The following is a 20,074-nucleotide window of genomic DNA, read 5'->3' on the forward strand; positions in this document are numbered from 1 at the left end:
AGCCTAATTTTTAAGGCAATTCCCACTCTCTTGACACTGTTTTTGTGTAACAAAAAAAACACTCAAATAACATGTTGAAACACACATTAATGTACAGTACCAAATAAAAATAACCCATCCATGCATTTTACTACGCTGCTTTTGCAGAAAAAGAACTGAAAAACAACTATCACACACATTGTGCTCTTCCCTTTTTGGTCAGTCGTCACAATTCCTATCCCGGAGGACTCAGACAACATCATCTGGCCTTGATACTTCACTGGAGTCTTGATGCCTTCAGTCTCATGATGGCAGCCTGAGAGAGCATCTCTGAACTCTTCCAGGCATTTTGATATTTTGAATGCACTCGTACAAATCTCATGATCAGTGATCCATGGAATATTGGTCAAGCTACCCTACATCTGAAGTATGTATGAAATATGAACTGCTCTGGGTTTGATTATATCCATTCTATAACCAGAGGCTGTAATGTGAAAGTTCACAACACAGTTAATAATCTGGTAATCTTGGCGGCTTCATTCACTGATATTGGACATGTCTAAGTTCCATGTATGGGCTGTGTGTTGAGCGCCGTATCTCATAGAATCGTTTTTTTAGTCAGTAAATCTGTGATTTCGCCTTTCAGGTCTTCAGCACTGTCTGTTGAATCTGGGTCAGAATGTATTTTAGTGCATTTGAAACGAGCAAGAGGGCGTGTTTTCTGCTTCACTGAAGTCTGCATTAAGAAAGCAATCTACCTCATCACATTCACTTTAACTTTCTGAAGGACTGTTATGCCTTCAGACATCTAGTGCAGCAATTCAATTCTATACTGGACATAAAAACAGGCCCCCATAGAGATCGAGAGCTACAGATGTAGCCAAAGCCCTGTTTCCAAAGAACAGTATGGTTCTGATTGTTGTCAAAATATTCGTTGTTAAAAGTCGTCCTTTTGTGGCAGTAGCGGCACATGGTATGGTCATGTAGCTTGGAGCTAGACCCGTGGTTCTCAATTATTTTCAGTCATGCCCCCACTCCCCCCCGATAATATCTATCTATGTATTTATCTGTACTGTACAGACTGAACTTGACTGAAACTGAAACCAGGTAAAAGGACGCAAAATGGAGAGCATATAAGCATATTCATTCATATTCTACTGCTTTTTCCTCACAAGGGTCGCAGGGGGTGCTGGAGCCTACCCCAGCTGTCTTCGGGTGAGAGGCGGGGTACACCCTGGACTGGTCGCCAGCCAATCACTGGGCACATATAGACAAACAACCATTCACACTCACATTCATACCTATGGACAATTTGGAGTCGCCAATTAACCTAGCATGTTTTTGGAATGTGGGAGGAAACTGGAGTACCCGGAGAAAAGTCATGCATGCACGAACATGCAAACTCCACACAGAGATGGCCGAGGGTGGAATTGAACCCTGTTTTTTTAGCATATAAGCATATTCAAGAGTAAAATTGCACATTGAGTACCATAAATTTGTATATGTTGGCAGGTCTGCACAAACATTGAAAGTACTACCAGCCTCAAGTTGCCTCAAGCCCCCCCCAAAAAAAAACATATTTTGAAGGTCGTGAATAGGGTTTCTATTTCATTTAAGAATAAGGAATCCTACTTTATAAAAATGTACTTATCATGGTCACGTCTAGAACCTATGATGATGATGGCTTTTTTTCCGTACAGATTCATTGGTGGATTAATGAAAAAAACATTGGTAAATTTCATCGTAATTATTATTATTTTATTTTCATTTTATTTCATTAAAAAACTTGTGGGTGGGGGAATTTTACTCAAATACAAATACGTTTCCAACTTCAACAAATACAAATGTGAATACCGGCTGGGTTGCACAACCCTGGTGTTACGCTATTAGTTGTTTCTTGAATTCAATAGTGTTTATCACCGCTTGTTTCTGCTTATTTTTTTATTATCATACCCGCAAAATAACGAAAAAAATGACTTCAAGGAAGCCGCTAGTGGCAGCATTTTGATGAAGAACATTAGAAACACTCATTGCAAAAGGTGATGTCCGTGTTGATTTCCTGCCATATTGTGTTTTTGTCTCTTCTTGAAGGTAAAATAACCTTAAATGTTCATTTATCATCCATATGTTACATTCATTCATTCATTCATTTTCTACCGCTTTTCCTCACAAGGGTCGCGGGGATGCTGGAGCCTATCCCAGCTGTCTTCAGGCGAGAGGCGGAGAGGGGTCCATATGTTACATATTTTATGTTATTTATATGTTTTATGCATTTAAAAATAATAATTTAATGTACATTTTCAAGACTTATGGAGTAACTGCACTAGTTAGCAAAGAACTACAGAGTCAACCAGCTGATGACATCATAGGCAGGCAATGAAGCTCTCTTCCGAGTCCTGTTTCCATGTACTGCCAAGCAGCCAACAAGGATGTTTTGTGCTAAAAATACACAATAATTAATAAATAAATACTATAATTAATAAATACCTATTATACGATGAGCCAATGTAGGAAAAAAACTCAGTGAAAACGAGAATTCAGAGTTTGTTTCAGGGCGTATAATCTGAAATTTTGGTTTCGTTTAACACGAGAATACAACATTCTATAACTACATTTATAGGTCATAAAAGTGGAAAAAGCAGAATAGGCCCTCTTTAGGAAAACATCTGAACTCTGGTAGTGTATTAATATAGTGACAATATGCGTGGAATATATATATATATATATATATATATACCAAGGCAAAATTTTGGTGTGAATTTTTGACTAAAAATTAATCGTAAAACAGAAACACTTTATCTGTATATTTTAATGTGTACCATGTGGGAATTTGGTGCCGAGTTATGATGCATACCACCACCTACCAGGTATCACCAAATCTATCTGTGGCGGTCCGAATGTATTTGTTGCGGGCCGCCACAAAGCAGCAGGGGATAAGCAAACACACACGGCCTCTAAATGGTATTCAGCTTACCATCTTCATGTCCTTTCTGCTTATCCAGTGTGTCAGGGACAAGCAGGCGAAAATATTTTGCGAAGTTCTTCTCTGGAGAGACAGTGCAGCTGGGGAATATGTACCCGCAGCAACACACACACACACATGACCTGACACAGCTGACGCATCCTCAGGTAATGTGATGTGACGCCTAAGCTCTGCTCTCTCAGGCACTTTTCCCTTCTAACTTCCACCTTGACGAAATGTGAAGGATTGGACATTTCCAGAAAGGCCAGCACGATTGGATCAAAGTCACGTCATGCTTGTAAATGAATTCTTAGCAAACAGAAAGTGTGTTCTGGTAGGAAATATACAGTAATATTACCGGGAATTCCCAAATCCAAGATCACAAGCATGGTTAATGCGACAAACCTTTACAGCTATTTCATGCTGAGTACAAACACTTTTCATCTTCAAAGAAAAAGACGACATAAAAATCCAGCATGTGAGCTGGCGGCAATGACTGTTAAAACTTCTGTCAGTGAATATATTTTAGAATATCATGAAATAAAATGCTGGGAGGTTGCATTTGGCTGGTTAATCATTGATAAGTGCAGCTTGTTCTGCCAACTGCAGCTGTTTCTGTCCTGTTTGACTACCGGTTTGACTTTTATTATAACACAACCTCAAGTCAATTGTCCATGCATCATGTGCTTGGTTAGGGCGTGTGTGGGAATTGGTTTCAAAATAGAGAAGGAAAATGGTGCAACATAGTCAAATCTTTCCAGGATTCTGTTTGACCCATTATTTGTGGAAAGGAATATTGAAATATTAAAAAGGAATTTAATGAAATATTAATGGAAATAGAAATAACCTGTTCAAGGGCCAAATTCTCACCATAATAAAATCTTTTGTCAACTGTCTATTGAAAAAGTGTAAAAATAAGTTAAACTATTAATACAATATTAATATACATATATATATAACTTGTAAGACAACTACTGTAAAATATGAAAATAAAAAAAAACAATAAACCAGGTCCTCCGGTTTCCTCCCACATTCCAAAAACATGCTAGGTTAATTGGCGACTCCAAATTGTCCATAGGTATGAATGTGAGTGTGAATGGTTGTTTGTCTATATGTGCCCTGTGATTGGCTGGCGACCATTCCAGGGTGTACCCCGCCTCTCGCCGGAAGACAGCTGGGATAGGCTCCAGCACCCCCCGCGAACCTCGTGAGGAAAAAGCAGTAGAAAATGAATGAATGAATAAACTTATGGACTGCATGGCGGTTGAGTGGTTAGCACGCAGGCCTCATAGCTCGGAGACTTGAGTTCAATTCCACCCTCGGCCATCTCTGTGTGGAGTTTGCATGTTCTCCCCATGCATGCGTTTGTTTTCTCCGGGTACTCCGGTTTCCTCCCACATTCCAAAAACATGCTAGGTTTAATTGGCGACTCCAAATTGTCCATAGGTATGAATGTGAGTGTGAATGGTTGTTTGTCTATATGTGCCCTGTGATTGGCTGGCCACCAGTCCAGGGTGTACCCCACCTCTTGTCCGAAGACAGCTGGGATAGGCTCTAGCACCCCCGCGACCTTCGTGGGATAAGCGGTAGAAAATGAATGAATGAATAAACTTATGACTGTCACTTCTTTGTTCACCTACTTGTGTTGTCCTCGGATTTTGGATCAACATTTGCAATAAAAATGACTGATGTTCTAGCTGCACTCACTTCTCTCTGTAATTACTAGGGATGAGCCGGATACTCGTTATAAACGAGTATCCTAGTATAAACTGTGCGGGATATAGGAGCCCAACAACTCAATACAAAGGGTTGAAACATGAGCATAATAGGTCCCCTTTAAGAGCAGTGCAATGCTCCGACTTAAGGAACAAGCATGCTGGCTGAACTCAAGATAAGAAACAAAAATTAGCGGCATGAGCATGAGAACATCAAATTAGAGCATGCAGCAAACAGAGCAGGTCAAAACTGAAAATAATACAAAAATACGAGCAAAACAAATGAACTAAGGCATGAAAGTGAACATAAACAAAACTGTCACACGGGCTGAACTCACAGCATGACATCATAGTCAACCACAAAGCAGTGATCACTTATTCATTTTTGAAAAACCACGTTAGTGAGGGTGAGATATTTAAACCACAAAGTGGAAAGAGATGACTGTATCACTTTTCCAAAAAACATCACAATGACCCACCCAGTCTTTAATTTTTCAAGTTGGCGAGAGTGGGGGAGTAAACTTCTTCAAGGTTGACAAGTCTGGGAGCCTGAATGTGAATGGTTCAGTAGGAGAATATGAATGATTATACTTCATATTTCCCTGTACTAGTCATATACTTACAGAGTCGCATCAGGATTTCTAATCTCACAGAACACTATGATTGCTATGAAATGAATCTTGCACTGTGGCCACTATGATTTGCCTCATATTAATTCATCCCTCATTTATTGGGCAGGTAGGTTGCAATTCATTCAAATCCAATGAAGAAAATGATTTATCACTAACAGATGGCAAAGAACACGGTGAACTGCAAAATGTCCCCTCACTTAGATGTGCTGATGGTGTGTTCCTTCTCGTTTATTGTTCATGTGACCGTTCAAATTTAACGCTCACTCAACATCAGATGTGTAAAAAATGCGGATGTGAAGCAGCTCTACATCCTTATGTTACATTAGCCACGTATACATGGACCCAAATATTCCGACTCCATTCGGGTTATTTGCTCAAACGGAAAGAATGTAGCCTTTGTATACATCTCATTCCGAAAGAAAAGGGCCAATCCGAATAAATATACAGTAAACCTCGGATATATCGGACTCGGATATATTGGAAATTTGCTCACAACGGACAGATAAAAAAGAACCGATTTTTCTGTAATGCATTTCCAATAAAAATTCATTGCATATATCAGATTTTTTATAACGGATTTCGCCTATTTCGGACAAAATCTCCAGTCCCATTCCAATGCATTTCCATTAAATTTCCCTCGGATATATCACTCCGATTCGCCGAATCGTGACAGGCCGCTATACGACGTCATTTGCAGCGTTTGCGCGTCCAGGTACATTGGAAACATAGTCAAGAAAGTGCCTTTTTATAACGGATAAAATCCGATTTACGCATATACCGGATATAAATCTCCAGACGTTCTTCCATTTTAAAAATATGGAGGCGAGCAATCGGCACTGGACTGCTGCAGAAAGTTTGTTTTTGATTCAAACTAAATTTCAAGACTGGACGAAGGAAAAACTGGCAATACGGAGTTATTCCAACAAATGAAAGAAAAACTCCAGGAAGTCGGTATCACGTGATGTTGGTGTTTACGCTTTACTGCGAATGCCCCATTGACTATTCTGGTTGATTATAGCGGCGCATGTAGACACGCCATTGGAATATTCCTTTCCATGTATACCATTGCTTTCGGCACATATAGGGCACATATAGACAAACAACCATTCACACTCACATTCATACCTATGGACAATTTGGAGTCACCAATTATTTCTAAGAAAATAAAAATATAAAAGAAGCTGAACCAAAGCACATCAGCAAAAATTGGAATGTTAGTGAACTCGACATGAGGATGACGGACTATTAATAACCAGACAGCTGATAGTGAAGTGTACTATTGTTTGCTTGTCATCCTATTTATTCAACAATCTCCGGGGCCAGGAAGAAGAAAAGGGCAAAGTAGAGAGTGACTTTAATGTGGCATAAATCAAACTTCAAGTTTGGCATAACAATGACGGGGCCCATTATTCATCGACGGCAAACAAGAAGCCAACGAACAGATACAAATCATAGAGATAATAGGTTTCTTCTTGCTCTTGTGAGACTCAAAATGCCAGCATACATGATTGGATTTTACTTTGACGTGGTGCACTTGTCATATGTATTTGAATTTAATATGCTTTCTATATATAAGAGGGTGTTATGATTACAGATTTGGTGTATGGTGTAATTTAAATTTCAACATTTTTCTAATATGACAAATGCAGTGGGCATGTTTTTTTTCTGCGTGGGTCCTGAGAAGTCAGTGATTCACCATTTGGCATTGAACATATTTTTTTTCTTTTGGGACAATAGAAAATTGAGTTATGTTGTCTGCATCTTTGGTGAACAGCCCTTGTCTATCTCAAAAATGGTAATATTTCAATGCATCACATAATCAGTTCCCAGTTCCACATGTCCAAAAGGAGTAGGAAGAAGCAAAGCTTATTAAATCCTACCCCTCCATCTGGTACTTTTACAATCAGTAACTGTTACATTTGTTCACTTCCTGCTTTCCTAATATAGTTTGTTTGGTTTTTTGGGTTGTTTTTTTTTGTCACGTACCAAAGTACGAGGTGATATGACCATACAATGACATAATGGGTACCATACCCATTGGTTTGTCTTGGACAGGATTGTTCAAAGTGGCCATTTGCAGCCCACAGCTCATATTTTGTATTGGTTTGCAGAACATTGTAAAAATTAAAATGGAAAAAATAAAGCAAAAAGCCATAATGTGAAGACAATAAGCTGAAATATTGACAATAACTACTAATTACTAATAATGACCAGGTCTGTCAAATTATTCTGTGATTACAGAATAATCAGAGCAAAGCACTCTTGGAAGTAGGAGTGTGTATTGGTCAGAATCTGGCGATACGATACGTATCACGATACTAGGCTCACAATACGATATATCACGATACTTTTAACAAGGCGATATTTTTTTGTTTTTCTTGTAGTTTTGTTTTTCTTGTAGTATTCAGAAAAACTGAATTACACCAGCAATATGCACTTACTAAACACATTTTTATTCGATTAGAACAGTATGTTATGCTGTATCACAAACTTTCCTCTGTAAAAACTTTTGGATAAGCATTTGGATAAATAAAGCTTTAACATCCAGCTTTAAATTTCCCCCCCAAAAAAACATAAAAAACAAATAAATTAAATTATTCCTCAGGATCCTGCTCAAATGTTCACATTCTATTAGCTGTGAGTATACAGTCCCTGACTTATCCACCATCAGAAGAGTATTTTTGTGGAACAAAGTAACTAACATCAGTAAAAAGTCCTTTTAGGATGCTTGAAATAACCATTATTTAATAAAAAGGTGATATCATTTTGAAAAGCAAAATACCTGCAATATCACAGTACTACTTTTGTAGTATACAAACGGACCTTTGCATTGCTTGCTAGCAGCAGGTCCTCATGGTGTCTCGCTAAGTGGACTCGCAGATTTGTCGTGTTTCCCAAATACTTTATTTGGGCACGACACATTTTACAAACGGCATCCAAAATGTGTCCACACTTCAGCCTTGTACGCCGCAGGGGCCGCTGTTATGTGCTGGCATTCTGCCATGTTGAACTGTGTTTATGTGTGAGGACGTTTCACTCGTCAATCTCGTTCAACGTTCTTGCCTAATCGACTACGTAAGTGCTGCCACCTAACGATCGGAGGTTTAAATTAAAATTGCCATGTCTGCACTTGAATAAATACCATATACAGTCTATGATAAATGCCTAAAAATATCCATATCATGCTTTTTAATATCGATACAGTATCGTGGAACGAAGTATCACGATATATCGCCGAAACGATATTTTCTTACACCCCTACTTGGAAGTACTCCAGGAAGTACTCCCAGGGATGCTCCATTATAAAGAAAAAAAAACACTTCAATAAAAGTTATGTAGTGTGCTGTCATACAACTTCATGTCAAAATATCCAAACTGTCCCTTGAATAACACATTTGGATTCATGCAGTGTACTAATAAGTCAATATGATTTATATTGTACATATATGTATATGGTGCCCTGTGATTGGCTGGCAACCAGTCCAGGGTGTACCCCGCCTCTCGCCCAAAGACAGCTGGGATAGGCTCCAGCACCCCCGTGACCCTCATGAGGAAAAAGCGGTAGAAAATGAATTAATGAATATATGTATATGAACCAAGGCAAAATTTTGACAAAATTTCTACAATAACTATAAAACATGTTAACGTTCCATTGTATTTGGATCTATTAAAAGCTCCAAATGAACTGAAAATTTAAATCAAGCTAAAAGTTACCACACGTCTGAACATTTGCCTAACTCTATTTGCCTCTCTAACAGGAGAACATTTGAATCATATTTTTTTAACCATGTTATTCTGATCCATGGCTGCACGGTGAGGGCGTGTTTAGCATGCAGGCCACACAGCCACCGAGTTCGATTCCCTGCTAATAAAACTTTGTATTCAAATAAAAAAACAATAACATTTGTGTAAAGGTTTTTTTTCATCTTTTTATGAATTGTAAATTGCATCCTTTGATTTTTCAGTGCAGCATTTAATAGAGGAGTTTGGACACCCCTGGTGTCACAATGTAAGTAAAAATAAATAATTCAGTGTGGTATGCATTCACTGGACAGTTGTGCAATCGCATTTTCACAAACTGGGGCAACTGGAGAAAACCCACACTGTGAGGCAACAGTGCTAACTTCCACCATGCAACATGCATTTCATAAACACTACTTGAAGATAAGGATATGTCAATAAAAATATGCTTCATCTTGAATTATACTATTTGATGTGAACAAAAGTGTGCATAATATGCTCATTGTATGATTATAATCTGCTTACCAATCATTATGTGCACTGCCTGGGCCGGATGACCTTTATTTCCCTGGATCGGTATCATCAGTGTTCTTGCACTGTTGTCACAGCTGTGTTTATTTATCTGTAATGCTATGCTATTTTGTTAGTCTTTTCAAACCGGTGTACTTTACATGGAGATTGATCTGTGGATGGTACAAATATGATTTGTAATATGATTAAATGTGTGTTGCAAGCTGAGTAACTGAGGGTTTATTTCTCATTGTTCATAGCGGTGTACCAGCAATAAAACACATCTCTCGTAATGAATAATCGTGTCATCAGTCATAGTTTGTTTAGTGTGAGCGCATTGTGCTCAGACTGGAACATAGATTACACTTCCACATTTAATGTACTGATTTATGACATGTGGTGCAAAATCAAAGTATGTTTAATTAAATTTGTGTCTCAAAGTATTTTCTTTGTGTCTTGATTAACTTCATCAATTCCTTTCAATGTTTTTTCCCAGCATCCAACTGATTATAGGACGTATTGTAATTGATGATGCAGGGCAGCTCTGTGCCACAGCAGTACAAATAACACAAGACGACACTTCGGTTAATACCTCTCAACAGTGTATCAAAACTCGACATTATGACCAAAACAAATCAGAACTATATACGCTGTTAGACCTGACAGTTCTTCAAGGTTGGTGAGAAACTGTGATATATTTTTCCATTTTGTAAAAGGGCTAAAAAAAAAAAAAAGTTATGTATATATGTTTAAAGACAAAGGTTTGTGTCATGATTTGTTATGTTAACATTTCATCTTTTTCTCATTCAAGTATGCCTTGTGCCCTATTCTTCCCATTTTGGTGGGTTTTATTCTTTAATTGTATTTCTACAAGCGTGCAGACCTCACAGCTAGGAGACCAGGGTTCAATTCCACCCTCGGCCATCTCTGTGTGCCGTTTGCATGTTCTCCCCGTGCATGCGTGGGTTTTTTCCGGGTACTCCGGCTTCCTCCCACATTCCAAAAACATGCTAGGTTAATTGGTGACTCCAAATTGTCCATAGGTATGAATGTGAGTGTGAATGGTTGTTTGACTATATGTGCCCTGTGATTGGCTGGCCACCAGTTCAGGGTGTACCCCGCCTCTCGCCCGAAGACAGCTGGGATAGGCTCCAGCACCCCCCGCGACCCTCGTGAGGAAAAGTGGTAGAAAATGAATGAATGTATTTCTACAAGCGTGCAGACCTCACAGCTAGGAGACCAGGGTTCAATTCCACCCTCGGCCATCTCTGTGTGGAGTTTGCATGTTCTCCCCGTGCATGCGTGGGTTTTCTCCGGGTACTCCGGTTTCCTCCCACATTCCAAAAACATGCTAGGTTAATTGGTGACTCCAAATTGTCCATAGGTATGAATGTGAGTGTGAATGGTTGTTTGACTATATGTGCCCTGTGATTGGCTGGCCACCAGTCCAGGGTGTACCCCGCCTCTCACCCGAAGACAGCTGGGATAGGCTCCAGCACCCGTGACCCTCGTGAGGAAAAGCGGTAGAAAGTGAATGAATGAATGAATGAATGTATTTCTACAATGCGCCACAAGCCACAAATAACAAACGATTTAGAGGCTGCAATAGGCTCTTTGTCAGGGGGATTGAGTGCATTATGAACATCAACTTTGGGAGCAACCACAACACTTAATGACGAATGACCGAACTATGGTAATTAAAAAGAGAAGCAAAGAGGGCGGAGGCTAGAACTAATCAATGTGTTACTACAGCCATTGTGAATGGTTGTTTGTCTATATGTGCCCTGTAATTGGATGGTGACCAGTCCAGGGTGTACAGCTGGGATAGGCTCCAGCATGCCCGTGACCCTCGTGAGGATAAACGGTAGAAAATGAATGAATGAACAACCCTTCTCAAACAGAGTCTGATGGTTATTAGACTGTTCTCTGCACCAGTAACAACCTTCAAAGGTCTTTGCGTGTCAGTCGGATGCTCTGCTTCAGGGCCGGTGAAATTTGTTTGGGTCTCCTACTTGGCTTATTTGTTCCATAACCCTCAGGATCTTGTAAGAAGTTTAAAATGTCTTACTGTGTCCAGCCTGCGAGACGCCTTGCCTATGCAGTTCAAAGAGAGACAGCTTTTTTTACTTTGCCATCAAAAGATTATGACAGTGTGAATAGAAAAAAACAGAAAATTACACTGAATCCACATTTAAAGGCTGTGGTTTGATCAGCTGATGAATAGCCTATTTCAGTTTAGTGGTTGTTTGTTTAGTGAATTGCTTATTCATTTTTTTTTGTCTCACTCTCATTTCTTCTTTTTGCATTTAGATGCTCTACTTAGAACTTCTGTAAGATCCAACAGTGCAAAATGCAAATTCTTTTGATCAGGAGTGTATATGCACATCTATTTCATTAGTTCAGTCTTTTGCAGGACATGGATTTCCAGCCTGTATCATCCACAGTCCTGTGATTTAAAAAAAAAAGGTCCGTGAAACAATAGGACACAAAAACAACCGACCTCTGTATTTGCTGTTATTTCTTGACAGACTCACTGTTCCAATCCTCTGTGTCCTTTTCCATTTGAGGTGCCACCAAGTGATGACTTGTAAAAGGCTATACAACTCTTTCCTGGCCAGCTGCCTCTCCCATCTTTTCTTCAACGTTTTTTTTCTTAAAGGTCAGGAGTAAATTGGGTAGACATGAAGAGTTCCTTTAAGCTTATTTATTTAAAGTTTTTTTCTTTGAGAAACTGTGTGACAGAACCAAAGGCAAGGTGACAAAGATGGAGGGCTTCTTCATACACCCACTTTCACATCATCATGACAGGGAAACAGAGGAGATGGACTTGCTGGCTCCTGCTTTATTTGCCTGTGGCACAAATACTTTATTCAAAGGCGAGTCACTGTTCTGCAATAATGTGACCGTCCTTAATGTATTTGGGGTTTTAGTGTCAGTTTCCAATTTGGTGCTGTAGAGGGATTCTGCCCCTTGCAGGAAAATGAATGCAGAATTAATGGATGAATCAACATTTACATTTAGTCTTTGCATTTTCAACTAAGGCAGTGTCATGAACATGCATATTTAAATTTAATTTAGGCTCTGTTCAGGCACATTTCCATCAAGTGTTGCAAACAAGTGACAATAGTACAATTTGCATTATTTGACCATTATCCGACATGTGTTTGCACTGTGTAGACATGCTTTATTTATTATTTATTTGCTTTGGACATGCTGATCAAGCTACGTTAAGAAATATCATGTTTGTATTTGCACAATTCAATATTACTAGCTTATTTAATCCTACACTTTCATATCGACTCATAATTAATTCACAATATGTGGTGAGGGGAACTGCACTTTTTTTGCCCATCTTTCCCTTTTCTGCGAAAAATAGTTAATATGAGCTAGCCAACAACGGATGTCATGGGATATACGTATATTGACGCTATAGCCCTCACAAAAAAAACTCAAAAAAACAGTAAACCCAGATAAACAAGGGGCGACAGTAATTGTATTTTACTTCACTTAGTCACTTTTATGCTTGAAAATGCTTAATTTAGGCCAAAAATTTATGAGCCAAAAAGATTTGGGGCAAATAATAAGCCGTCAACAATGAAACAATCCATCCATTTTCTATATCCAGTGGTATGCTGGAGCCTATCCCAGCTGTCTTCAGGCGAGAGGCGGGGTACACCCTGGACTGGTCGCCAGCCAATCACAGGGCACATATAGACAAACAACCATTCACACTCACATTCATACCTATGGACAATTTAGAATCGCCAATTTAGTCGTCGATTAATCTAATGTCGAGTACCCAGTTAAAACCCACGCATGCATGGGGAGAACGTGCAAACTCCACACAGAGATGCCCAATTAAGTGGAGATACAAACCCATGCCATCCCGATCTCCCGAATGCACATGCTCCAAGGACAATTATGCAAATTAGTAAATGACGTCATCTAGACCCCCCCCACCCCAACCCTCATCCTTCTATGTTACTTTTCTTAGATTTCCAAGGAACTACAAAAAAAGGACCCTCACTCCCAACCGTTTTGAATAAATCATTCATGTTGAACTTTTGAATTATTGAATATGTAACATATTACTCACAAGGAAGGTAAAAGTGACTCAAGCCAAAACAGATTTTAACTTTTTAAAGGAGATTTGCCCATCATCCTCAATCCTTATGTGAGGCATGAACACATACAGTATGTCTTTCTCTTTTCTGTGTGTTGTAAAGATATAAAAACAGCTAAAAAAAAACATTCAGAAAGAAAAAGACGAAGTGCATGATTGACACACATTATTTCCACTATTTTGTGGGTCACATCTAGACCCCAGGCCTTGAGTATGACACATGTGCTCTAAACAGTCTTACTATGGGGTCCATTAGTAAGCTGTCATATCACACAACTGTCCTGACCTGGGAAACTCCTAGACACTCGATACTATTGTGCTGTTTGTTGCAGTTTGGAAAATAGCTGTATGCAAAACATGATGATAAAGATTTTTTTTAATTTTCTACAAATTTTCTACAAATGTTTTATAATTATTATACTTTTTTTTTACAATTTTTTACACCTTTTTATATTTTCTTTACAGATTTTTTTACAGATTTTGTTACAGATTTTTTTACAGATTTTTAGATATTTTTACAGATTTTTTACAGATTTTTTACAGATTTTTTACAGATTTTTTACAGATTTCTTTACTTTTTTACAATTCTTTTTTTTTACAATTTTTTTACGTGACTGTATATGGTTCTTACTGATTATTCTTTCTCGAGAATGGACAACAGGCTTTTGGAGTTGCGTCACAAACAAACACTGCCATTTTACACAAGGATCCACACCACACTGCTTTTAGCATGGCAGCCAACACTTCCTCCTCACTCTCCCCATCCCCCGTTGCGCCTCGCCGGCCAGGGCGACTTGGCTCCACTGCCCTGGCTTGGCTGTCATTCATCAGCTCACAGGAGAAAGCGTATTAATTAATAGACTTTTCTTTATTACATTGCATGAATGTATTGTGGCGTGAGTGTGCGTGCCATGGATTTGACTTGATGGATTATTTAGCAACTCGGTGAACTATCCTTCTGGGTTCTCCTATGAAAACGAACTTGTCATCTTGTAGGAATTAGTGACCAGTTCATCATGCGTTACTGTTAATAATGCATGCTTAGGGATGTGGGAGAAAGTACTGGAAACAACTCAAGCAAAACATGCAAACAATCCCAACGAAAATTCGAACCTGAGATCTCCTGACTGTGAAGCTCACCTGCTAACCACATGATGACTGGTAATAAAGTCAAAAGATTTGATTTTTGTGAATTACCTGAAACCCTTTAAGAACTTCATTTCTCATTCTTTTACTTTGATATGCTAACAAAGTGTTTTAAAATGTCAGGCAATTCTTGAAATATATGAGTCACCGCAACATTGCTGGTAAAAAACAAGAGGACATGAACATTACAAGGCCTACAGCAGGCTCTTCTCTCAAGACATCAGTGGTGATATCTGTATACTGCACAGGTTAGAGATGCTGAATTCCATCAGAGTGGTCTCTCAAAGGAACATCCTTGGAAGTCTGTGAGATCAAAAATTCATTGGTCCTATACACAAGGGGGGGTCACTCTCCTGGCCGCGTGATGTCCATAGTGTTACTTACTAGATTCTGAGAGACACTCAACTTACATCTCTCGAATCCGTACCAACCCATTTGTCCAATCCCGAGTCACATAGTGCATACACATTCCCATCACAGCAACAGCTCATCTTGTAATCGGCACAATCCATCCCAGTGATTTTGACTTTCCCAAGTTAGAATTTAGGACTTTATTGACTTTCCATACTTTACACTGGAATAAGCTCACTACACACCAACAAGCGTTTTTTTTTTTTGTTTGTTTGTTTCGGCTTTTTTCCTGATTTCTGAGTCACCATAGCAAATCCGCATACTGGTTTTGGCTTAAGCACTTCATATTCCGGATGCCCTTCCTGATGAATACCAGTGGAGATTCAAACCCAGGGCGTTTGCGTCAAAGTCCAGAATGCTAACACTAACACGACTTAATCTGTTGTATGAATGGCAACAGGTGGCTACACAAGTTAATTATGCATATTCCGCAATCTAGTGGAGGAGAACTGAATTTGTCCGCCTCCCATTCCTGTGCGTTCCCGCATACAGTCATCCCTCGCCACATCGTAGACGTGATATGTAATGTAATTTAAGGAGCGGGGCCTAGGATGTGATGTGTGATATAGAATAGCGAGATGGACTTGAAGGTGTTTGGATGAGTGGAGCAAGCAGTGATTGGCGTGATGCGGCCTACAGCAGCTCTTTCTCTGCTTATTATAAAGTGAATGAATGAAGCCCATCATTAGTCTCTCCTTAACTACAAACAGCAGTATTAGCATGTCAGTAATATTACATTGATGAGACAATAGCCACCACAGGAAGTATGCTGTCAGTATGAAAACATGTGAGTCTAGTTTATGTCTTATTGTTATGTCTACTACATTGGATAATAATAATACAAGGTAAACATAGTTATAGGGGTGTTAATTAATGTCGAACAATGCTAAAAAAAAAAAAAAACCTATTGAGTTCGTAAACCGGTTTTTAATGCTGTAACTATGAAAATATTCAATTTATGAAGAAGAAATCGTACAGTGCAGTCAGTTCTGGGACCAATCAAGTTGTGATTTTCCCCTTCATCTCTGTTCCATTCAGTTTGAATGGGAAAAGTACTATAAATTCCTTAACAACTGATTAGTCTTCATAGAACATGCACCACAACAGATTAAATATGTTTGGGTTGTTCATTATGAATTACATTGGGGCGGGGGGGCATCCTCCTCGTTCGTTAAAAGCAGAGGCTTTCATTCTGAGCAAGTGAATTTAAAGCTTGAGGAAGCTGCATTTACAAATAATGTAGGTCAGGGGTGTCAAACACGCGGCCCACGGGCCAAATGTGGCCCGCAGGACACTAGTTTGAGGCCCCCGCCTTGATATGAAAGTTTAATGTTAGTGCGGCCCGCGCAAGTTTGATATGGATGCTGTATGGTATCATGTACCCGGAAAAAATTATTACGTTTGATTAATGTTCATGTTAAAGGTTAAATAACTGTTAATAGTTATCCTCCCTATCCGTGTGGAAGTGGTAAGTTTTTGGCTATTTAAGTTTAAAGGAAATAACTTGAAGGCTACCGTTTAGGTCGCTAGCTCTCTAGTTTGCGAGTTAGCATGTGTCTCAAGACCCTGCAGTTGCGCAATATGTTGTAAATAAAAAGAGTATAAATGTGACTATAGTCGTGTTTTGTCATGTCTACAGGGCTCTAATAATGCTTTGTTCATTTTAATCTGAAAAAAAAAATTGTCTACCCACCAACTATATGTGGTTTCTTAAGTTTTTATTATTTGCCGTTTTATTATTATTATTATAATATTCATTTATTACTAATTGATTGATTTATTTTTCATCTTATTTTGTGCAGAGAAAATAAAAATTAAGATATTTGAGAACAGTGGAATGTTTTATCAGAGCTTTTCTTGTAGAAAATCGGAACCAAAGCACTGAAAAAGTTTGTATATTTTTCTGTTTTTAATAAATGCGTTTTTTTGTTTTTTTTTTGAAAACCTGATGCGGCCCAGCCTTGCCCAGACCCTAGCTCCAGTGGCCCCCAGGTAAATTGAGTTTGAGAGCCCTGATGTAGGTCTTTTTTGGAGGAAGGTTGTGCTGACATATGTGTATGAGGGGAAATAGTTTTATCAACTTTGCGGCACTATTACAAATCTAAAAGGCAAACTCCACTCTATGAATGTAAAAAGGCATGCAGGGTATATGCCCAGAGTTCAAATATAGGACAGTGATAAAACACGTCTTGGCATCTGATCCCAAATGCCTGATTGAACATTTTCCTTGATCTGGTCGAGCAGATTAATTAACTGTGCCGTAAATTAATCACAGTCTGCGTGCGCATTTGCTGCTCCAGTGACTGCAACCACAAGTACAATATCAGCTGATCTGGAATTAGGCATTCCCTGGAGTAAAAATGCCCTGCTATTTGATTCGTTTCACCCACGGCTCATTATCTGATATGGCAGCGCATGCAGCGCACTGAGGTCATCTATTTGTCTCTTTATGCGTGATTTTGGGTTCCACTGTGAACAAATAAGCTTTAGGTGTTTCATTTAAGGACATACCTGTCCACGCTGATGACACACAGGGTCATTATGGAGGCAGTGCAGCACATTACATCCATGCCGATGAATATGTTGCAAAAGACTTCTCCAAAAAGCCACTTGCCGCCGGTGAGGTCCGTCACGATCACAAACGGCATCACCGCTATGGCCACAGACAGGTCAGCCACAGCTAAAGACACCAAAAGGTAGTTTGAAGGCTGCCTTAATTTCTTCACCACGCACACAGCGATCACGACCAGCGTATTTCCCATGACGGTGACTGCCGTGATGATGGCCAGCATCACCCCGATTATGATCTTCTCCGGGCGTCCAAAATCCTGTAGCTGCTCCCCGCACGACTCGTTCCACATGGTTGTAGGAGCGATGGTGACAGGAGCGTTGTAAAGAAGCTGCAAAGTGCCATTGATAACTTCGGAAATATCCTCCTTCTTGTTCAAAGGGAGCGCAATGCCGGACGTGTTGAACATCACGACAACGCTACCCTGGAATGAAGAAAAGGGACGCCTCGCCAGCGCACTCCAACGCGCATATTTGGATGTGTGTGCCCTGCTTTCCAGTCCGGTTCGCTGCTTTCACTTTGATGATCGCTTCTTGGTTTAAAGATGGTCCAGCTGCTGGAAGGCGAGACTTTTCTAAACAGGGCCACTTAAGCTCCAAACGCAAGAAAAAAAAAGAGAATGAGCGCGTCACTTCGATTGGCGCACCAAAGCGCACGTCTCTCTCTCTCTCTCTCTCTCTCTCTCTCTCTCTCTCTCATGATGACGGTCCATCTACTGAGGGATTTTCATTTTCATGCATAAAATGTTTATAACTTTACTCAGTTATTGATTCATGAATTTATTTAGTCCTACAACAACTTTACCATCACAGTCATTATGTTTTTTTTCTTTTATTCAGAAACAAATTACTACACACTGAACACAGAAAGTGAACAAACTTCAAAGTTCATCCCAGGGGTCATCTACTGCCTGATTATCTTTTTTTTTTATTGGCCCGCAGCACATTTTTAGAAATTACAAAGGTGTAAAGAAAAAATGCAAGAATGCATAATGGCATAAGAAAAGGGTTGAAAGTTGGTCCTCAGTTTAAGGGGTTTTGCGGTTGGGAACGAGGTCCACAGTTATACAGTTGGCCCTCGGTTAAGGCGTCTTACATTCATTCATTTTCTACCGCTTATCCTCACGAGGGTCGCGGGGGTGCTGGAGCCTATCCCAGCTGTCTTCGTTCCACATGGAAATACTTACATTGTAAGTATGTTCTCTGTCAGTTGGCTTCCAAGTCGCCACCGAGGGGAAAATTTAAGGTGGAACGGACATATGAGCAGTGCATGTGTCCTGACAGTCTGTTTTTGTGACACATCTTAAAGCAGACCTATTATGCTTATTTTTCGTCCCTTTGTATTGAGTTGTTTTTATTTTATACTTTTTTTTGTCCCGTACTGAAGTACGTGGTGATATGACCATCCAATGACATAATGGGTACCATAGTAAGTGTCAATATAGTGATATATATAGCACATCATGACTGGTTCAAGACTCTTCATCCTTGTATTTAGCAAACAACAACTGCTATTCAGACCCCAAAGCATGATAAAAACTTTGTGAAACTTTTATTAGATTTGTGAAAAATATGGGACTGTTTTGTAAGCATGTGTGAAGCATGAATGAAATCCGCTGAAATCCAATGCCTTTCCAGCGTTGGCCATGTTTAAGAGTCAGAAGCTGTATGTAACAATTTGTCCTAACTGTAGCAATGACAACGTTGTCACAAAGTTCCATTCTTGGTCTGTGAAGGTAGTTCTTCTTTCATTATTGAAATAATTTTAATCCCTCTGCTTGTGGGAGAGGGCTGCACTCCGACTGAGTGGTTAACGTGCAGGCCTCACGGCTAGGAGACCCGAGTTCAATTTCACCCTCGGCCATCTCTGTGTGAAGTTTGCATGTTCTCCTCGTACATGCATGGGTTTTCTCCGGGTACTCCCGTTTCCTCCCACATTCCAAAAACATGCTAGGTTAATTGGTGACTCCAAATTATCCATAGGTATGAATGTGAGTGTGAATGGTTGTTTGCGTATATGTGCCCTGTGATTGTATATAACAGTATAGTGTATAAAAATATTGTATATAACAATATAGCAGTCACTAAAGTCATCATACAGCAACTTCATACTCAAATATAACATGTACCAATATGAGTATAAAAAAAACCAACTCCTTAAAAGTTTTCCCATACTGTATTGCATCTGAGCAATGCATCCATTGGGGTGCTGCAATGACGTTAGCCCCTCTCTGGGCTCCTCAAATAAAAACACACATCATCAAAAGTATAAGATGCAGATGTATTT

At 39.4% G+C, this 20,074-nt stretch overlaps 1 protein-coding gene across 1 annotated transcript in view; it reads right to left on the reverse strand.

Moving 5' to 3' along the window:
* The window catches only part of htr7c (5-hydroxytryptamine (serotonin) receptor 7c), a 34,195-nt gene extending 15,799 nt beyond the window's left edge, over positions 1-18,396 (reverse strand). The window contains exon 1 of the mRNA XM_058071399.1: positions 17,731-18,396. Within this exon, the coding sequence (XP_057927382.1) occupies positions 17,731-18,197 (467 nt within the window). The 5' untranslated portion in view covers positions 18,198-18,396. The remainder of the gene's footprint in view (positions 1-17,730) is intronic.
* Between the last annotated feature and the right edge of the window lie 1,678 nt (positions 18,397-20,074).

Source organism: Doryrhamphus excisus, chromosome 4, assembly GCF_030265055.1.
Source record: "Doryrhamphus excisus isolate RoL2022-K1 chromosome 4, RoL_Dexc_1.0, whole genome shotgun sequence".
In the NCBI taxonomy this organism is placed as follows: Eukaryota; Metazoa; Chordata; class Actinopteri; order Syngnathiformes; family Syngnathidae; genus Doryrhamphus; species Doryrhamphus excisus.